We start from the raw sequence: 15,604 nt of genomic DNA on the forward strand, positions 1-15,604 counted from the left end.
TAAGGCGAGTTCCCTTGTTCACACAAGTGACTGAGATTGGGGTCCAGCACCACCGATCCACCTTGTGTAACACGTAACATCCAGTTTGGTCCCAGTTCCCTCCAATTTCTCATCTGTAGAGGGGAGAGAGCCCTCCCGGCTCATAATCGCTCCCACAGCACGGGAAGCTCTCTGACGTGCAGTCCAGGAACCAGCCAGCGAGGACAGCCACCAAGCGCTTCATTGGTTTTTATTTCCACAGCAGCACCAGCTCACAAGGACACAGGCCTCTGCCCTGACCACCTTACAATTTAAAACTGAATTAAAGCATTCCGAATCATCAACACCGAATCCATTGTAATCTACCAATGTGCTAGAAGAGAGGTTATTGGTGCTGGAGACAGTATACTCCAGTCAAGAGACAGCTGAAGGCACGTGCCAGGATAAACTCAGGACTCAACAGGACAGAAGCAGATAGCACAGCATGGTATAAGTGCAGAGGGAGGAGCAGAACAGTTCCCCCCGGCAATCCCCATGGAGAGACAGCAAGGTGCCACGCGTGACATGGGGTGGATTCACACACAGTAAGGGGTGGCAAGTGGGCCCAACCACTTTAGGCAGCCATGTTTTCTTTGGTTGGCTCCTCATATGGAGGGGGCACTTCTGGACCGGCCCCTTCTGGATCCCCAACTGGGAGGTAGTCCTCACTGTCCGCCTGCAAATAAAGGGGAAGAAAATGGAGGAGTCGCTACTTGGGAAGAAGACAAAATGGCCACCGCTGGTGCAGGGAACGGCCCCCTGCACTTCAGAGGCCTAGCTTAGCTAAGGCAGTGCCAGAAGAAGAAGGAGGAGGAGGAAGAAGAAGACTGCAGATTTATACCCCGCCCTTCTCTCTGAATCAGAGATCAAGAGCGGCTTACAATCTCCTATATCTTCTCCCCTCACAACAGGCATCCTGTGAGGTGGTGGGGCTGAGAGGGCTCCCCCAGAAACTGCCTATCAAGGACAACTCTTATAAGAGTTATGGCTGACTCAAAGCCACACCAACAGCTGTTAAGTGGAGGAGTGGGGAATCAACCGCAGTTCTCCCAGATAAGAGTCCGCACACTTAACCACTACACCAAACCGGCTCTCTGCTTACAGAAGGCCTGGACAAGCCTGATGACCTCACAGTTCCCGACCAGCGTTCCCTCTAAGCTGAGTTGGTGTGAGCTAGCTCACATTTTTTTAGCCTCCGGCTCACAAATTTTTGTCTTCACTCAGGAAAAATGGCCCCAGGGCAAGCTAATTGATGCAGTCACTCACAACTTGAATGCTGGCAGCTCACAAAGTAGAATTTTTGCTCACAAGACCCCACAGCTTTGAGGGAACATTGCCCCGACACTTTGTCCTGAGGAGGTATGTGAAAGCCTAAAAGTGTACCGTTGACTTCCATGAGGTGCTTTCCATCCCGAAGCATCCCACATCCTCCCTCCCTGCCCACCAGGCATCCCCTCCAAATACCCGTGGGGTGCAGCAGAGAACACGCAGGCCATATCCGAAGCAGAAGACGGCGATTCCTGTGGCAGCTGCAGTGAAAATCAGGAGCAGGATCTCAACACCAGTAAAGACGTTCTAGGGGGTGGGGGAAAGCAAAATGGATCAGCTTTAAGAAGGCCCAAGAGAGTCCCTCTGCAACACCTGCCTGCTTGTCTGTTTGTTTCAGGCTCTTGTGAAGAACACCCTGCGGTTGGGCAGAGGCAGCAGGGGTCCTTTCGTAGAAAAAGAGGTGCCAGAGCTCATCAGCACAACTCCTTTGCATAACTCGTTTGCCTATGCCACACACCCCTGACATCACCAGAAGGAGGACCTAATTACATCAGCTCAGCATCGACCTTAAAATGCTTCTGGAATTCGAACTGTCATCCTAAAACCTTACTCCCGTGATACTTTTAAAATTATTTTCTCCCATGTGGCCACAGTGGCATGAGGAAGATTTCCAACTGTCTGCTTGATATGTTTTGGTTATTTCCCCATTTTTGTGTGTGTGGGGGGGAAATATTAGAAAGTTTGTCAGATCTTAAGAGTTCAGTAAAATTCTCACAGGGGGGTTGAACAATGGAGCCCAGAAGCAAGTATTCTTTTTTTTGAGGGGGGGGGGAGTTAAGAAAGAAAGAGCGCAATCAGATTTAGAGGCTCCAGAGCTCCACTCCTGCGAGATCCTGCCCAAAATGAGGCCCGCTCTTTTCTCAAGTTGGATAAGCATGGAACTTGGGGTGGAATTCTAGCAGGAGCTCCTTTGCATATTAGGCCACACACCCCTGATGTAGCCCATCCTCCAAGAGCTTACAAGGCTCTTTTTTGTAAGCTCTTGAAAGATTGGCTGCATCGGGGGGGGGGGGTAGCCTAATATGCAAAGGAGCTCCTGCTAGAATTCCACCCTGGATAGGACCCACTGGAGTAGGATGTCTCACCCCAGAAGGCCATCAGCTCCTATTGAAGGAGAGGGAGTGGAAGTGGTGGAGCCTGTCCATCTGATCTTCAGGCCACATATATCAGTTCCCCTGGAGAAAGTGGCAGGTTTAGAGGGTGGTCTCTGCATCATCCTAGCCCTCCTGAGCTTCCTCCTCTCCCCAAACTCCACCCTCCCCAGGCTCCACCCCCCCCCCAAAGATCTTACAGTTCAGTAAAATTCTCACAGGGGGGTTGAACAACGGACCCCAGAAGCAAGTATTTGAGGGGGGGAGGAGAGAAAGAAAGTGCACAATAAACTATAAAGGTACATCAAGGGTGTGAGGCCTCATATGTAAAGGAGTTCCTGCTACAAAAAAAGCCCCGGGCACAGCTCATATAAGTCTGACCTCCCCCCACCCCCAGCAAGCACTAGGGATCCAGCCCCACTGTCCAGGCCTCCGAGGGCTCAGAGAAAGCTCTGCTCACCAGCAGCTTCATCATCCAGCTCCTGCATCTTTCCATGCTCCAGAAATTGTTGGGGCTCCACGTGGGCCTCCATCTTCCACTTGGTGTATAACCGGCTTCCCTCATGCAGGCGTCATCGATCCAATAGCGCCTGAACCACAGATCCGGCATGTACACGATGCCCAGTGCCAAGCCCACGCAGCCAGCCACGACACTGGCCAGGTTGAAGAGGGTGGCCAGGAGGACCTGGGGGCGGGAGAAAATGTTTGGGAGGGAGTCTCCAGAGGAGAGGTTGCCCCAGGCCTGGGAAGCCCCTGCCCTTTGGGGGGACACCAGAGGAATGGGCCCCAGCAGGAAGCCCCCTCGGTCACTCACCCAGCAGCGGCCCCCGCGTCTCTCGCTGAGCACACACAAGGAGCCAGACACCACAAACTGTGAAGGGAAGGAGGAGGAGGAGAAGGAAAAGAAGGAGTAGGAGGAGAAGGAGAAGGAAAAGGAGGAGAAGGAGAAGAAGAAGGAGGAGGAGAGGAAGAAGAGGAAGAGGAGAAGATTGGATTTATACCCCACTCTTCACTACCTTAAAGAGTCTCAGAGCGGCTTATAATCTCCTTTCCCTTCCCCTCCCCTCCCCACACCCTGTGAAGTAAATGGGGCGGAGGGAGCTCTGACAGAAACTGCTATTCAGAGGAACAAGCTCTAAAAGAACTTGTGACTGACTCAAGGTCACGTCAGCAGCTGCAAGTGGAGGAGTGGGGAATCCAACCTGGTTCTCCCAGAGAAGAGTCAGCGCACTTCACCACTACACCAAGCTGGTTCTCAAAGGACATTGTGGGTGAGGGCAGCAGGGCCCTGTCCCCTTCCAAGGGGGGCCAACCTCCCGTTTTGCCAGCTCTACAGACTCAGGCCCAGACCAAAGCAGGATCCTTCCCTGAGGACCCTCTCTCCTTTGCCCCCCCCCCCCCCAGGCCTGAGACGGGAGGGAAAGGAGCTGAGCATCTGCCACCTGGATGCCCAGATCACAGGGACCCTCCCCACCCTGCCAGATGCCCCTTTCAGAGCCCCCCCCCCCACTCACCAGGCTCCCCATCCAGAAAGGGGCCCACGAGTCTCTGACTATGATATGGTCATGCAAGAGAAAGAGCACCACCCTGAGGCCAATGCACACGATTCCGAGCAGGATCTGGACCCCCTGGAAGGGAAAACACAACCCGGTCAGCACCAGGAGAGTGAACACACAGGCCAGGCCCTGGGAAACCACAGAGGCCTGGGGATTTTCTTCTCCTCCCCTTCCCCCTTCATTTTCAATCAACTCTGCAAGTGAGACCCAGTTCTGTTATGCCAATAAAGGTTTCTGGAATTAGGATTGGAGAACCCATTCTGAAGGCCACAGAGATGTCTCTGAGCACGGACAGAATGCCCTTTACTAAGGCACAGAGGCTGAGCATCAGCAGCATATCGGGACCAAAGTGCCTTCTTCTCACCTGGCACAGAGACTGGCTGGCATTCCAGGCTAAGACTCAGGCCCAGCCATCTCCCTCTTCAGGCAGGAAGCCAAGGGTGCCCCTTCCTCAAACGGGGCCACCAGTCCTTCTCTTCATGCCCCCCATTGTCAAGAGAGACTCTTGCCATTAGTTTGGGAGTACTCTCACTTCCCACTGTTCCTGCTTTGCGCCGCTCCTATCTCTGTGTAATGAGTGAAGCATTCTTTCTGCCTAGTCTCTGAGATGGCCAAGGTCATCTCTGTCTGATTATGTTCACACCTGCAAAGGATCTGGGAAAGAACTATTGGGGGAGGGATTGCTCACTTTGTGCCTTTAAGTTCAAATGTATAATGGTTTAGCCCTAAGCTATAAGAAGAGGGCATTTGCCCGCCAAAGCCAGTTTTTGCAGGGACCATCTTGCTCTGACCTGTCATGTATCAATAAGCAGCTATTCTTGCAATGGACTTTCATTGATCACTGAACTATTGGGGACTTGACACCCATGGCCTTACCCCCAGCACTTTCTGCTCCCCGGTGCATGGGGCTCTGCCAGAGGATGGGGCAGGGGTTGACGGATCCGGGGTCTTGGGGGCAGGCGCCTTCTGCCCGGGCTGCTTCCGGCCTGCGGCTGTCACGGCCTTGACCAGGTAGGACAGTGAAGACTCCTGGCAGATGTTGATGTTCACGACAGTCTTGCCAGAGTCCTTGGCAGAGACCTCGGTCCCGTTCACCTCCACCAGACTGGTTTCCATTGCTTCCTCTGCTCAGCAGCTCGAGGGCAGCAAAACACACCTGGAAGGACAGAAAGCGGGATGGAGGACAATAAGCAGGGTTTTTGTAGCAAAAACTCCTTTGCATATTAGGCCACACCTCCATGATGTAGCCAATCCTCTGAGAGCTTACAGGGCCTACTGTAAGCTCTTAAGAGGATTGGCTACATCACAGGGTGTGGTCTAATATGCAGAGGAGTTCCTGCTACAAAAAAAAAGCCCTGACAATAAGACAGAACAAAACAGAGCATGGGTGTGGAATAGCTGGAGACTAAGCACCAGAATGCGAGAGGTCACATACAGGACCCCTTGTCACAGAATCATAGAGTTGGAAGGGACCCCCAGGGTCATCTAGCCCAAACCCCTGCACAATGCAGGAAATGAACAAATGTCTCCCCCTAAATTCACAGGATCCACATTGCTGTCAGATGGCCTCTGTTTCAAAACCTCCAAGGAAGGACAGCCCACCACCTCCCAAGGAAGCCTATTCTACTGAGGAACTGCTCTGCCAGGAAGTTCTTCCTCATGTTGGACCGGAAACTCTTCTGATTTAATTTCAAACCACTGGTTCTGGTCCTACCTTCTGGAGCCACAGAAAACAATTCTGCACCGTCTTCTATCTGACAATCCTTTAAGTACTTTTGTCCAAGAGATGGGAGCTAGAAATCTAGAAAGAAATATTTCCATTCCATCTCTGGGTTGGAGGTGGGGTGGAGTAAGGAGTCCCACAGCAAACCCAAATATTGATAGGGCGGGGTGGGGAGTGAGCAAAGACCTGTGGCCCAAGCAGTGGAAGTTAAACTGATTTTGTTGGATATTGTAATTGCAAGAGGCCTGGGAGGGAAAGTATTACAAGAACCAGGCAGTTGGCTCCACCCTCTCTCTTTGACTCTTGCTTGACTTCTGTTTTTTCATCTTATATAGGACCTTTCTTCTTCTCCTCCTCCTCCTCCTCCTCCCTCTCTCAGCTGGGTTTGGAACGTTAGCAACTTAACCTTTTTAGAAGTTACTCTGTTCACAATACATTAAACCTACCTACATGCAGGGGGGTTTTTGTAGAAAAAGCCCAGCAGGAGCTCATTTGCATATTAGGCCACACCCCCTAACACCAAGACAGCCGGAACTGTGTTTCTGCTAAAAAAAAAAAAAAAAGCCCTGCCTACATGAATGTATCATGTAAGATGAGCTTCCATTTGTGTGAGTAAAATGTCTTTCTCTTGTTACCATTTGAGTCAGATCATTGTAATTTGTTGGAACAGCCTTTTCCCCTTAACCGAGAAACATGGAGAATTGGGGGATGCTGTGTAAAGCTTCTGTGGGTCAAGACTCAAAGCAAATTGTTTTGTTGGGGGTTTTTTTACATTTTTTACATTTGTATTCCTTTCATACTCGAATATTTCCTTTCATACATGAAATATTTCCTCTAATTGTCTCAGCAAAAGCCTCCAAGACATCTTCCCTCTCATCTTACACAATCATTTTTCTTTGTTACAACCATTTTGGCATGTTTTCTAATCAACAAGGGGGAAATACTTGGGAGCTGACTTCATCTGGAGAGAACCGATCAGAAAAAATATACTTTCAGCATAGAAGATTTCCAGCAGCACATCAGAAGGATGCGTTTCTTTCCGTGGGTTCTTGCTGCAGATTGTCCGCACACCCTCTGGTTACCTTTATTTCTACATTTGTTTTAATTGATGGAACAAAATGTCCTGGTTTTTATTGTAGATTTTGGCTGCATCAGTATCCGGGAGGGGGGGGGGGGAGATTATATTTGTAAAACCACAAAATTAGTTGTTGATGGCAAGTGATTTTTGGAAACAGACATCATCACATAGATTAATAAGAAGGGGGCTGGGCCAGGTTGGGGGAATTGATAAGCCTACACCCTGCCAATCAAAGGCCATCTGCCTCTCCCCCCCCCCCTCAAAACAGCCATCTTCTTGGAGGGGAGGGTAGCTCTGGCCTGAAGGCAGTTCCGAAGCTTCAGCATGTAGGAACCACTACAGCCCAGTTTCGGATGGCAGTAGGGTTGCCAGGTTGGAAAATACCTGGGGACTTTGGGGCTGGATCCAGGAGAGGGAAGGATTAGGGAAGGGAGGGGCCTCAGCATGGGACAATGCCATAGAGGAGGGGTGTCAAACTCATTTGTTATGAGGGCCAGATCTTACCTAGGGCGTTTTCGCACTGACCTTAATCGGCAGCGACGTCCCTCTTCACCCGCGCAGGATCTGCGCGGATTTCGCACCAATTGCTGCGGAGCACCCGGAAGAGCCGCAAAGTCCCGCGGCTTTTGCGGCGCAAATGGAAACTGGTTTTTGGCGGTTTCCATTTGCGCCGCAAAAAGCCGCGGGACTTTGCGGCTCTTCTGGGTGCTCCGCAACAATTGGTGCGAAATCCGCGCAGATCCTGCGCGGTGAAGAGGGACGTCGCTGCCGATTAAGGTCAGTGTGAAAACACCCCTAAATGAGACCTTGTCAGGACGGGACGGACTGGGCCATGTCGGGCCATGAGTATACCTATTTAAGATTAGGTAGCAGAGGTATAAATTTTTGCAAGGACCCAGACAAAAATGATTAAAAATAAAATAAAACATGCTTAAAACATTAGCGCTTGTTGGTCTTAAAGATGCTTTCTTTCTCCCATGGGATCCAGGGAACGGGGGCAAAGGAAGCTCTAGATCTTTCCCTCTCCCACCCAGGGGACCAGGAAGGGGGAAATCAAGATTTTGCCCTGTAGCTCCTGCGCGATTGAGCAAGCCTGGCAAAGCAAGCTGAGATGCTGAAGGAAGCAAGCGAGAGGGAGAAGGAAGCAGGTGACAGCCAGTATCTTCGGAGGCCTGATAGGAGCCCTCCAGGGGTCTCATTTGGCCCCTTGGCCGCATGTTTGACACCTCTGCCATAGAGTCCACCTTTCAAAGCCACCATTTCCTCCAGGGGAGCCAATCTCTGCCAGCGGGAGATCTCCTGGCCCCACCTGGAGACAAAGCTCTCTGGCGGGGGGGGGGGGGGGGAGGGGGGACTGTGTCTCTCATATAAAACTGCTCCCCCGAAAATCTTGTTGGGCTCTAAGGAGCTTCTGGAGTCCAATACAGATTAAAAAGTCAAAACCTGGGTTCTGCCATTCCTCCAAGCGCTTTCTTGACCTGATAAGCTTGGCTGGATGGATTCCAAGCAGCTCAGAGGCCAACCGCAGTTGCAGAGAGGCTCCGGAGAGTCCCCAGTAAAGTTCAGCGGGGGGGGGGGGGTGTCCTCCATGCAGCAGCCGAAGGCGAGAAACGCAGTCGCCCCCCCCCCTCCGTTCCCTTGGGCAGCCCCGGCTTCCAGGGGCGGCTCTTCCCTTCCGAGCCCTAAAGCTCCGGTGGGAGGGGGGGAGGGAAAAGACTGGGGCCACCGCGGAGGAGCCTCTGCTCCCATCCAAGCCATCCCTAGCAAGCGAGCCCGGCGCTCTCCGCGCCTCCTGGCCCCCACCAGGCCATCCGTCCCTCCGCCAGTGGCAAAAGCCTCGACTGAGCCTCCCTGGGCAAGCGGGAGCTTTCGGGGGGGGGGGGGGGGAGGGACGCTGACCTGCGCCTGCTTCGGGTCCCCGGAAATCAGGACTCACTCACCGGCAGCAGATGCACCGTCGGAGAGGCGAGCCCTGCAAAGCCCAGCGGTTCCGTCCGGGGCGCAAAGGGCTCCCGGAGCCCAGCGGGGAGGCCGGCCACGCCCGATCGCCCCCCCACGCGCCTTTGGCAAGCAGCCGGGGAAGGGACGCCGCGCCTCCAAGGGAGCCGCGCTTGGCTTTTGGCTGCCCTCCGACGGCGGCGGCCCCCTGCCAGCTTGGGAGGGAAGCGGGAGGCCGCCGAGCCCAAGGGGTCCAGGGGCGCGGGGCGAGGGGGGGGGGGTCGACTAGCTGGGACCCGGGGGAGCCCCAGGGAGTTTTTTTTCTGGGGGGGGGGAGCGCGAGGGGGGTTGTGGCGCCTGCTTTGCAATGGGGGGACGACGCACGTTGGAGGCTGTGGGGCGGCTCCAGGCTCCTTCCTGCTAGGCCCTCCCCTCGCTGCCCAAAGCAACAGCCCACGCCACAGGAAGGAGGGGGGGGGGAGCAGATCGACATTGGGAAAGACGGACAGGCGCCGTCGAGGCACCAGCGAGGCCAAACTTCCTTAGCGTGAGAGCCACGTGGAATAAACGTCGAATGTTTGAGAGCCGCAAAGTTGGCGGGAAGGAGATGGGAGAGAGGGAGGTGGAAAGAAAGCAACTGCAAATGTTTTCTCCAAGCAGCGCCTGGAGAAATGTTTTCTCCAAGACGTGATTTAAAGAGAGAGATGCCTTCACCAACCCGGCCGATGGGGAGGTGGGGGCCTTGAAGCTGAGCTACACAATATGTGTGTGTGTGAGAGAGAGAGCCACATGCGGCTGGCGACTCGAAGGCATTTCTGGACCAATCAGAGGCTCACGAGGGTCGCCGGACCCCCTGCCCAGCATCCAACCAGACAGAGGGTGGGTGCTGTTTGTGGCGCTCTCCATCAAGAGGAGGCTGAGGCTTCAGGAGCTGACTGTGCTCCGGTGGCACCTTTGGCCCCAGAAGGGAATGAGGGTGTGGTCTCATGCTTAGCATAGGGAACCTGTGTTGATGCTGGCTTGGGGGGGGGGGCAGAGTTTTTTGTAGCAGGAACTCCTTTGCATATTAGGCCCCACTCACCCCTGATGTAGCCAATCCTCCACGAGCTCTTAGTACAGGGCCTACTGTAAGCTTCTGGAGGACTGGCTACAGCAGAGGGGTGGGGCCTGATCTGCAAAAAAAGTTTCTGCTACAAAAAAGGGGGAGGGGGAGAGTTTAAAAAAAAAAACCCGCAGGCCTGACTTTCCATTTTCGAAGGTTTAAAGCAGGCCTTGAATTCAGCAGGAGCTCACAGGAACGCAGCTCCTGAACCTTTTTGAGAGTTCCCCCTCCCCGCCTCCCTACCTTGTCCATTCAATAGGAGGTGCAGCTGCATAACGATCCCTGGATGAGCTCCACCACCTATTTTTCTGCAAAATGACCCCTGGTTTAAAGTAAACACACATCATTTAGAAATATGAGGGGAGGGGGTTAATATAAACGTTTTATTGAGGAACGATAAGACTATGCGAATGTTTACGTCAGCCAAAGGCAGCATTTGAAGTAATTACATGCTTCTCATACAGAGTTGAAAAACAGGCCAGCGAATGTTGAGAGAGGGGCGATGCTGTTGAATAGTAGCGCACAATAATCCTATTGCCACAATCACATTAGGATTTGAATTAGATCCAAGAGCCAATGTCACGTCTCTGTGAATGATAAACATTCGGTTACTGGAAGCCACGTCTGGTCGAAATCAGATATGGCGGGGCCGTTTTGGGATTGTGTCAGGCAATTGGTTATTTTCTCCATTATGCAAAGATCGCGCAATTGAGCAAACCAATCTGAGCCTGGAGGGGACTTTCCATCCTTCGAATATTTTGCTATTACGACTCTTGCAGCGGCAGCACACAATTTTTTTTTTTTGTTCTTCTGTAAGGACAAACCTAAGCTGGCAACCCAAGGAGGGACAAAGATTCTTTGCATGAGCTTGTCTGGAATAAGCATGTCTGGCAGAAAAAGACCAAAGGAAGATTTGACTGAATGTTGTACTTTCTGTATTCATGTTGTCCCCCCCACCCCTTAGGATCCTATAGCACAGGGGTGGCCAACGGTAGCTCTCCAGATGTTTTTGCCTACAAGTCCCATCAGCCCCAGCCAGCATGACACTCTGATAGTCCGGATAGTAGACAAAAAACTCAAAGGGTGCCATCTGGGTTTCAAAATTCCAAATTTTGAATTTAAATTGTTGTAATTTTTTTAAAGTGTATATTGTTTTATGTATTTTGTACATCACCCGGAGAGCCCCATGGCGCAGAGTGGTAAAGCTGCAGAACTACAGTCCAAACTCTCTGCTCACGACCTGAGTTCAATCCCAGCAGAAGCTGGGTTCAGGTAGCCGGCTCCAGGTTGACTCAGCCTTCCATCCTTCCGAGGTCGGTAAAATGAGTACCCAGCTTGCTGGGGGGGGGGGGGGGTGGAGTGTAGATGACTGGGGAAGGCAATGGCAAACCACCCCATAAAAAGTCTGCCGTGAAAACGTTGTGAAAGCAATGTCACCCCAGAGTCAGAAACGTCTGATGCTTGCACAGGGGACTACCTTTACCTTTACATCACCCAGAGCTGGCACAAGTCGGGCTGGAGCAATTAATCAAGTTCAATAAATAAATAATAATACTATTTCAGCAGAATCTTTTTCTACCAAACACACCTGCTTCATAACTAGGGATGCCAGTTCTGGGTTGGAAATTCCTGGGGATTTGGGGTGGGGGGGTGGATCCTGGGAAGGGTGGGATTTGGGGAGGAGAAGAAGCTCAGGAGGGATGGGATGACGCAGAGTCCACCCTCTGGACTTGCCTGCCACTTTCTCCAGGGGAACCGATCTCTGGCCTGGAGATCCAATGGACAGGCTCCACCACTCCCACTCCCCCTCCTCCAATCTGGGGTGACAGTCTTCTGGGGTGAGACATTCTACTCCAGTGGGTCCTATTATGTTCCATGCTTAGCCTGAGTACAACTTGGGGAAAGAGCATTTATCCATGGAAGCTAACCATGTTTTTTCATCACCAAGACAGTCAATTGGCCTCAGAGGGTGATTATATTATTCTTCAGGGAGAAATCAGCCACCAGGTATTTAATGAGATTCACAGTCTGCTTGGTTAAAAAAAAGTTCACTCTTCCTATCCAACACGCCCAGAGTGCAGCCCACAATGAATGCCACCACCAGCACCATGGAGAGGCACCCAAAGCAGCATCAGATGCACATCAAACCCTGACGCGGCTCCTGCGGATGGAGCGGCATTTTGAATGCTACTGAGCTGCTGAAGGAGGATTTGATCTCAAAGTAAAGGTGGCTAAGGTGGGGTTTTTCATGCATTTCAGTAGCAGGGAATAACCTGGGGTGACAAAATACCAGCTTTTTCAGGGAAATGTTGACAAATCATTACCAAATTCTGACCAGTCAGAGAATAGCACCAGAAGACTATGTAATTCTTAGCTGTATTTCTTTTTGATGGATGGATGGATGGATGGATGGATGATGATGATGATGAAGATAGATAGATAGATAGATAGATAGATAGATAGATAGATAGATAGATAGATAGATAGATAGATAGATGATAGATAGATAGATAGATAGATAGATAGATAGATAGATAGATAGATAGATAGATAGATAGATAGATGGAAGGATGGACGGACAGATGATAGATAGATAGATAGATGGATGGATGGACGGACGGACAGATGATAGATAGATAGATAGATAGATAGATAGATGATAGATAGATAGATAGATAGATAGATAGATAGATAGATAGATAGAGTGTGTGTGTGTATGTTTGCACCTGGAAGTCACGAAGTACTGAACTACCAGTTGAAGGTCCTTCATCCAGATCTCCTCTCTGCCAGTCACTGTCTCCTAGTGTAAGCCACCTTACATTATTCTTGTGAAGATAAAGTGGGAAGGACCATATTTGCTGACCTGAAGTCCTTGGGGAAGGATGGGATAAAAATGTGGGGTCAATAAGATACAGAGAACCTCTTCCATTTTTTACACCTTTGCTCATCCTTCGCATTATAACCAGCACAAAACAGGAAAAGTTTCCACAGAAGACCAGAACCCTGGCTTCCTTGCCCTTTGTTGTAGGATAGCACACCTTGAGCTAGGAAGTCCCAGGTGCATATTTTTAATGACTGGATTTTTCTCAGAAACAGGTTAAAACTGGAGGGAAGGAGGTGGAGAGAGAGAGAGAATGACTGTAGACTAATTCTAATTCAACTTAATTCTACTTCTAATTCAAAGGAAATATGGGGGGTGTGATAGAAAGAGCCAGCAGGAACTCATTTGCATATTAAGCCACACCCTCTGACAAGCTGGCCAGAACTGCATTCCTGCTCAAAAAAAGCCTTGAGGGAAATAGATACTGAGCTAAACACATGATACTTGTTTATGGTGTGAATGATGATGTCTCTGATTCTAGATGGAGCTGGTCAACAGGACTGGAGTACAGGAATTCATTTTGGTGGGATTTGCAGTCGGGGAACAGGAACGGTTCCTGCTCCTCATCTTTTTTGCCATTCTCTACATGTTGACATTGGTTGAGAACCTCACCATCATCACACTGGTGGTTCTGGACACCCACTTGTCCCGGCAGCCCATGTACATCCTGCTGAGCAACTTTTCCTGGCTGGAGATCTGTTACGTGAGCACCACTGTGCCCCGGATGCTGTTTGACTTGCCTTCCCCTTATGGGATTATCCCCTTCAGTTCCTGCTTCCTTCAGTTCTACCTCTTCTTTTCGCTCGGCAACACCGAATGCTTATTCCTCTCAGCCATGGCCTTGGACCGGTACTTGGCCATCTGCCACCCTCTGCATTACCCACAAATCATGTCCCAAGACTTCTGCTGTGTCTTAGTTGCCACTTGTTGGGCCATTGGTTGCCTGTGGCACATTATCCCAGTGGCTTTGATCTCCAAGTTGTCCTTCTGCGGCCCCAACATCATCGACCACTTTTTGTGTGATCCTGTGCCCATTTTGTCTCAGGCCTGCCCCCCACTAGGCATAGCCCCCACTGTGTACAAGATTTTTATGAATGCTGTTGTCGTAGGCAACGTCTCTTTTGTTGTGGTGTCCTATAGTGCTGTGACTTTCACCCTGCTGAAAGCCTCCAACAGAGGCAATCGCAGGAAGGCCTTCTCCACCATATCTTTACACTTAGTGGTGGTGACCCTCTTCTACGGTTCTGTGGCCGAGATGTACTTGACTCCAGGTGGAGAAAATCAGTCAGAGGTCACGAAGGCTGTCACCCTTTTCTACACTGCCGTGACACCCTTTCTCAACCCCCTGATCTACTGTCTCAGGAACGATCAGGTGAAGGAGGCGCTGGGCAGGTTGGTGAAGAAAAAGGAGAGGTTGCAGAGGAAAACCATGACAGTGTAAAAAGGGGGAAAGAATGAAGAAACTGACGTTGAAACATCCAGTGACTAAAAGGAACTCCTCTCCTTTTATGAATCCAACTTTCATCTTCTGGACAACTTCATCTTCCAGTCCAACTCGTGTAAGCTCTTGGAGGACTGGTTACAACAGGGGTGTGTGGCCTAATAAAGGAGTTCCTGCTACAAAAAAAAGCCTTGCTCCTATCATTTTTCAAATGGCAAATAGCAGCAGTGGATGGAGGGAAGGGGAGCAGATTGGGCTGCAGGGTAGAGGAGAGAGGGGTCAATCCTTTACTACATGGCCCAAGCTAACCAGATCTCATCAGATCTTGGAAGCTAAACAGGGTCAGCCTTGGCTAGAATTTGGAAGGGTGACCTCCAAAGAATACCAGGGTCATGACACTGAGGCAGGCAATGGTAAACCATCTCTGAAACATCTCTTGCTTTTAAAAAAAACCACATCTAGCTTACCACGCCGAGTGGTGCATAATGCTAAAAGAGCTAGAACTTCAGGCTGCCAGACAATCTTAAGATCTCCTGGCTATACTACACACAATGCTGTACAATAATTACAATAATTATTACTAACACGATTACAACTAGAGAGCCAGTTTGGTGTAGTGGTTAAGTGCATGGACTCTTATCTGGAGAACCGGGTTTGATTCCCCACTCCTCCACTTGCACCTGCTGGAATGGCCTTGGGTCAGCCATAGCTCTGGCAGAGGTTGTCCTTGAAAGGGCAGATTCTGTCAGAGCTCTCTCAGCCCCACCCCCCTCAAAGGGTGTCTGTTGTGGGGGGAGAAGATAGAGGAGATTGTAAGCAGAGCTGAGTCTCTGATTCAGAGAGAAGGGCGGGTATAAATCTGCAATTCTTCTATTATCACCATGCTCTTTTCTGAATCTGACCTGGATGGCCCAGGCGAGCCCAATCTTGTCCAATCTCAGAAGCTAAGAAGGATTGGCCCTGGTTAGTATTTGGATGGGAGACCATCAAGGGTCAATGGGCAGAGGCAGGCGATGGCAAACCACCTCTGAATAGCTCTTGCCCGGAAATCTTATAGGACCCCCAAAATTGGCTGCAAATTGACCACACTTTTCGCACGCACCTCAGCTTCGCAATACAATATCCTTCGTACACATATGCCGTTGTGCAGAGCTGTGGAAATAGTTCTATTTCTTGGGGAGGGACGGTGTCTCAGTGGTAGAGCTTCTGCTTGGCAAGCAGAAGGTCCCAGGTTCAATCCCTGGCATCTCCAGAAAAGGGTCCAGGCAAAATAGGCATGAAAAACCTCAGCTTGAGACCCTGGAGAGCCGCTGCCAGTCTGAGAAGACAATACTGACTTTGATGGACCGAGGGTCTGATTCAGTAGAAGGCAGCTTCAGATGTTCATATGTTCAATCTGAATTTCCTAATCAAAGCTGTTTGCCTTGTGGGGAGAAGATGCGGATGC

The 15,604-nt window shown here is 50.8% G+C and overlaps 2 protein-coding genes across 2 annotated transcripts; one reads left to right on the forward strand and one right to left on the reverse strand.

Moving 5' to 3' along the window:
- Positions 1-214: 214 nt before the first annotated feature.
- Positions 215-8,791, reverse strand: LOC132584144 (transmembrane protein 176A-like). The gene is made up of 7 exons (XM_060255949.1): positions 8,736-8,791; positions 4,871-5,150; positions 3,953-4,066; positions 3,253-3,309; positions 2,899-3,123; positions 1,483-1,593; positions 215-694 (listed from the first exon to the last, which is right to left on the reverse strand). Exons 2-7 carry the CDS (start codon positions 5,108-5,110, stop codon positions 593-595), a joined length of 849 nt encoding a protein of 282 aa, XP_060111932.1. The 5' UTR covers positions 5,111-5,150; positions 8,736-8,791; the 3' UTR covers positions 215-592.
- Positions 8,792-13,197: 4,406 nt separating this feature from the next.
- On the forward strand, positions 13,198-14,157 carry LOC132583245 (olfactory receptor 11G2-like). Its single transcript, XM_060254913.1, has one exon. It carries the CDS (start codon positions 13,198-13,200, stop codon positions 14,155-14,157), a length of 960 nt encoding a protein of 319 aa, XP_060110896.1.
- Positions 14,158-15,604: the final 1,447 nt, after the last annotated feature.

This window comes from Heteronotia binoei, chromosome 15, assembly GCF_032191835.1.
Source record: "Heteronotia binoei isolate CCM8104 ecotype False Entrance Well chromosome 15, APGP_CSIRO_Hbin_v1, whole genome shotgun sequence".
Classification (NCBI taxonomy): Eukaryota; Metazoa; Chordata; class Lepidosauria; order Squamata; family Gekkonidae; genus Heteronotia; species Heteronotia binoei.

Coding starts and splice junctions, on each gene's coding strand:
- LOC132584144 (XM_060255949.1), bottom strand. CDS start 5,110: ATGGAAACCAGTCTGGTGGAGGTGAACGGGACCGAGGTCTCTGCCAAG. Junction 3,124..3,252: donor GACGCGGGGGCCGCTGCTGG/GTGAGTGACCGA, acceptor TCCCGCCCCCAG/GTCCTCCTGGCCACCCTCTT. Junction 1,594..2,898: donor GCTGGATGATGAAGCTGCTG/GTGAGCAGAGCT, acceptor CCCACCCCCTAG/AACGTCTTTACTGGTGTTGA.
- LOC132583245 (XM_060254913.1), top strand. CDS start 13,198: ATGGAGCTGGTCAACAGGACTGGAGTACAGGAATTCATTTTGGTGGGA.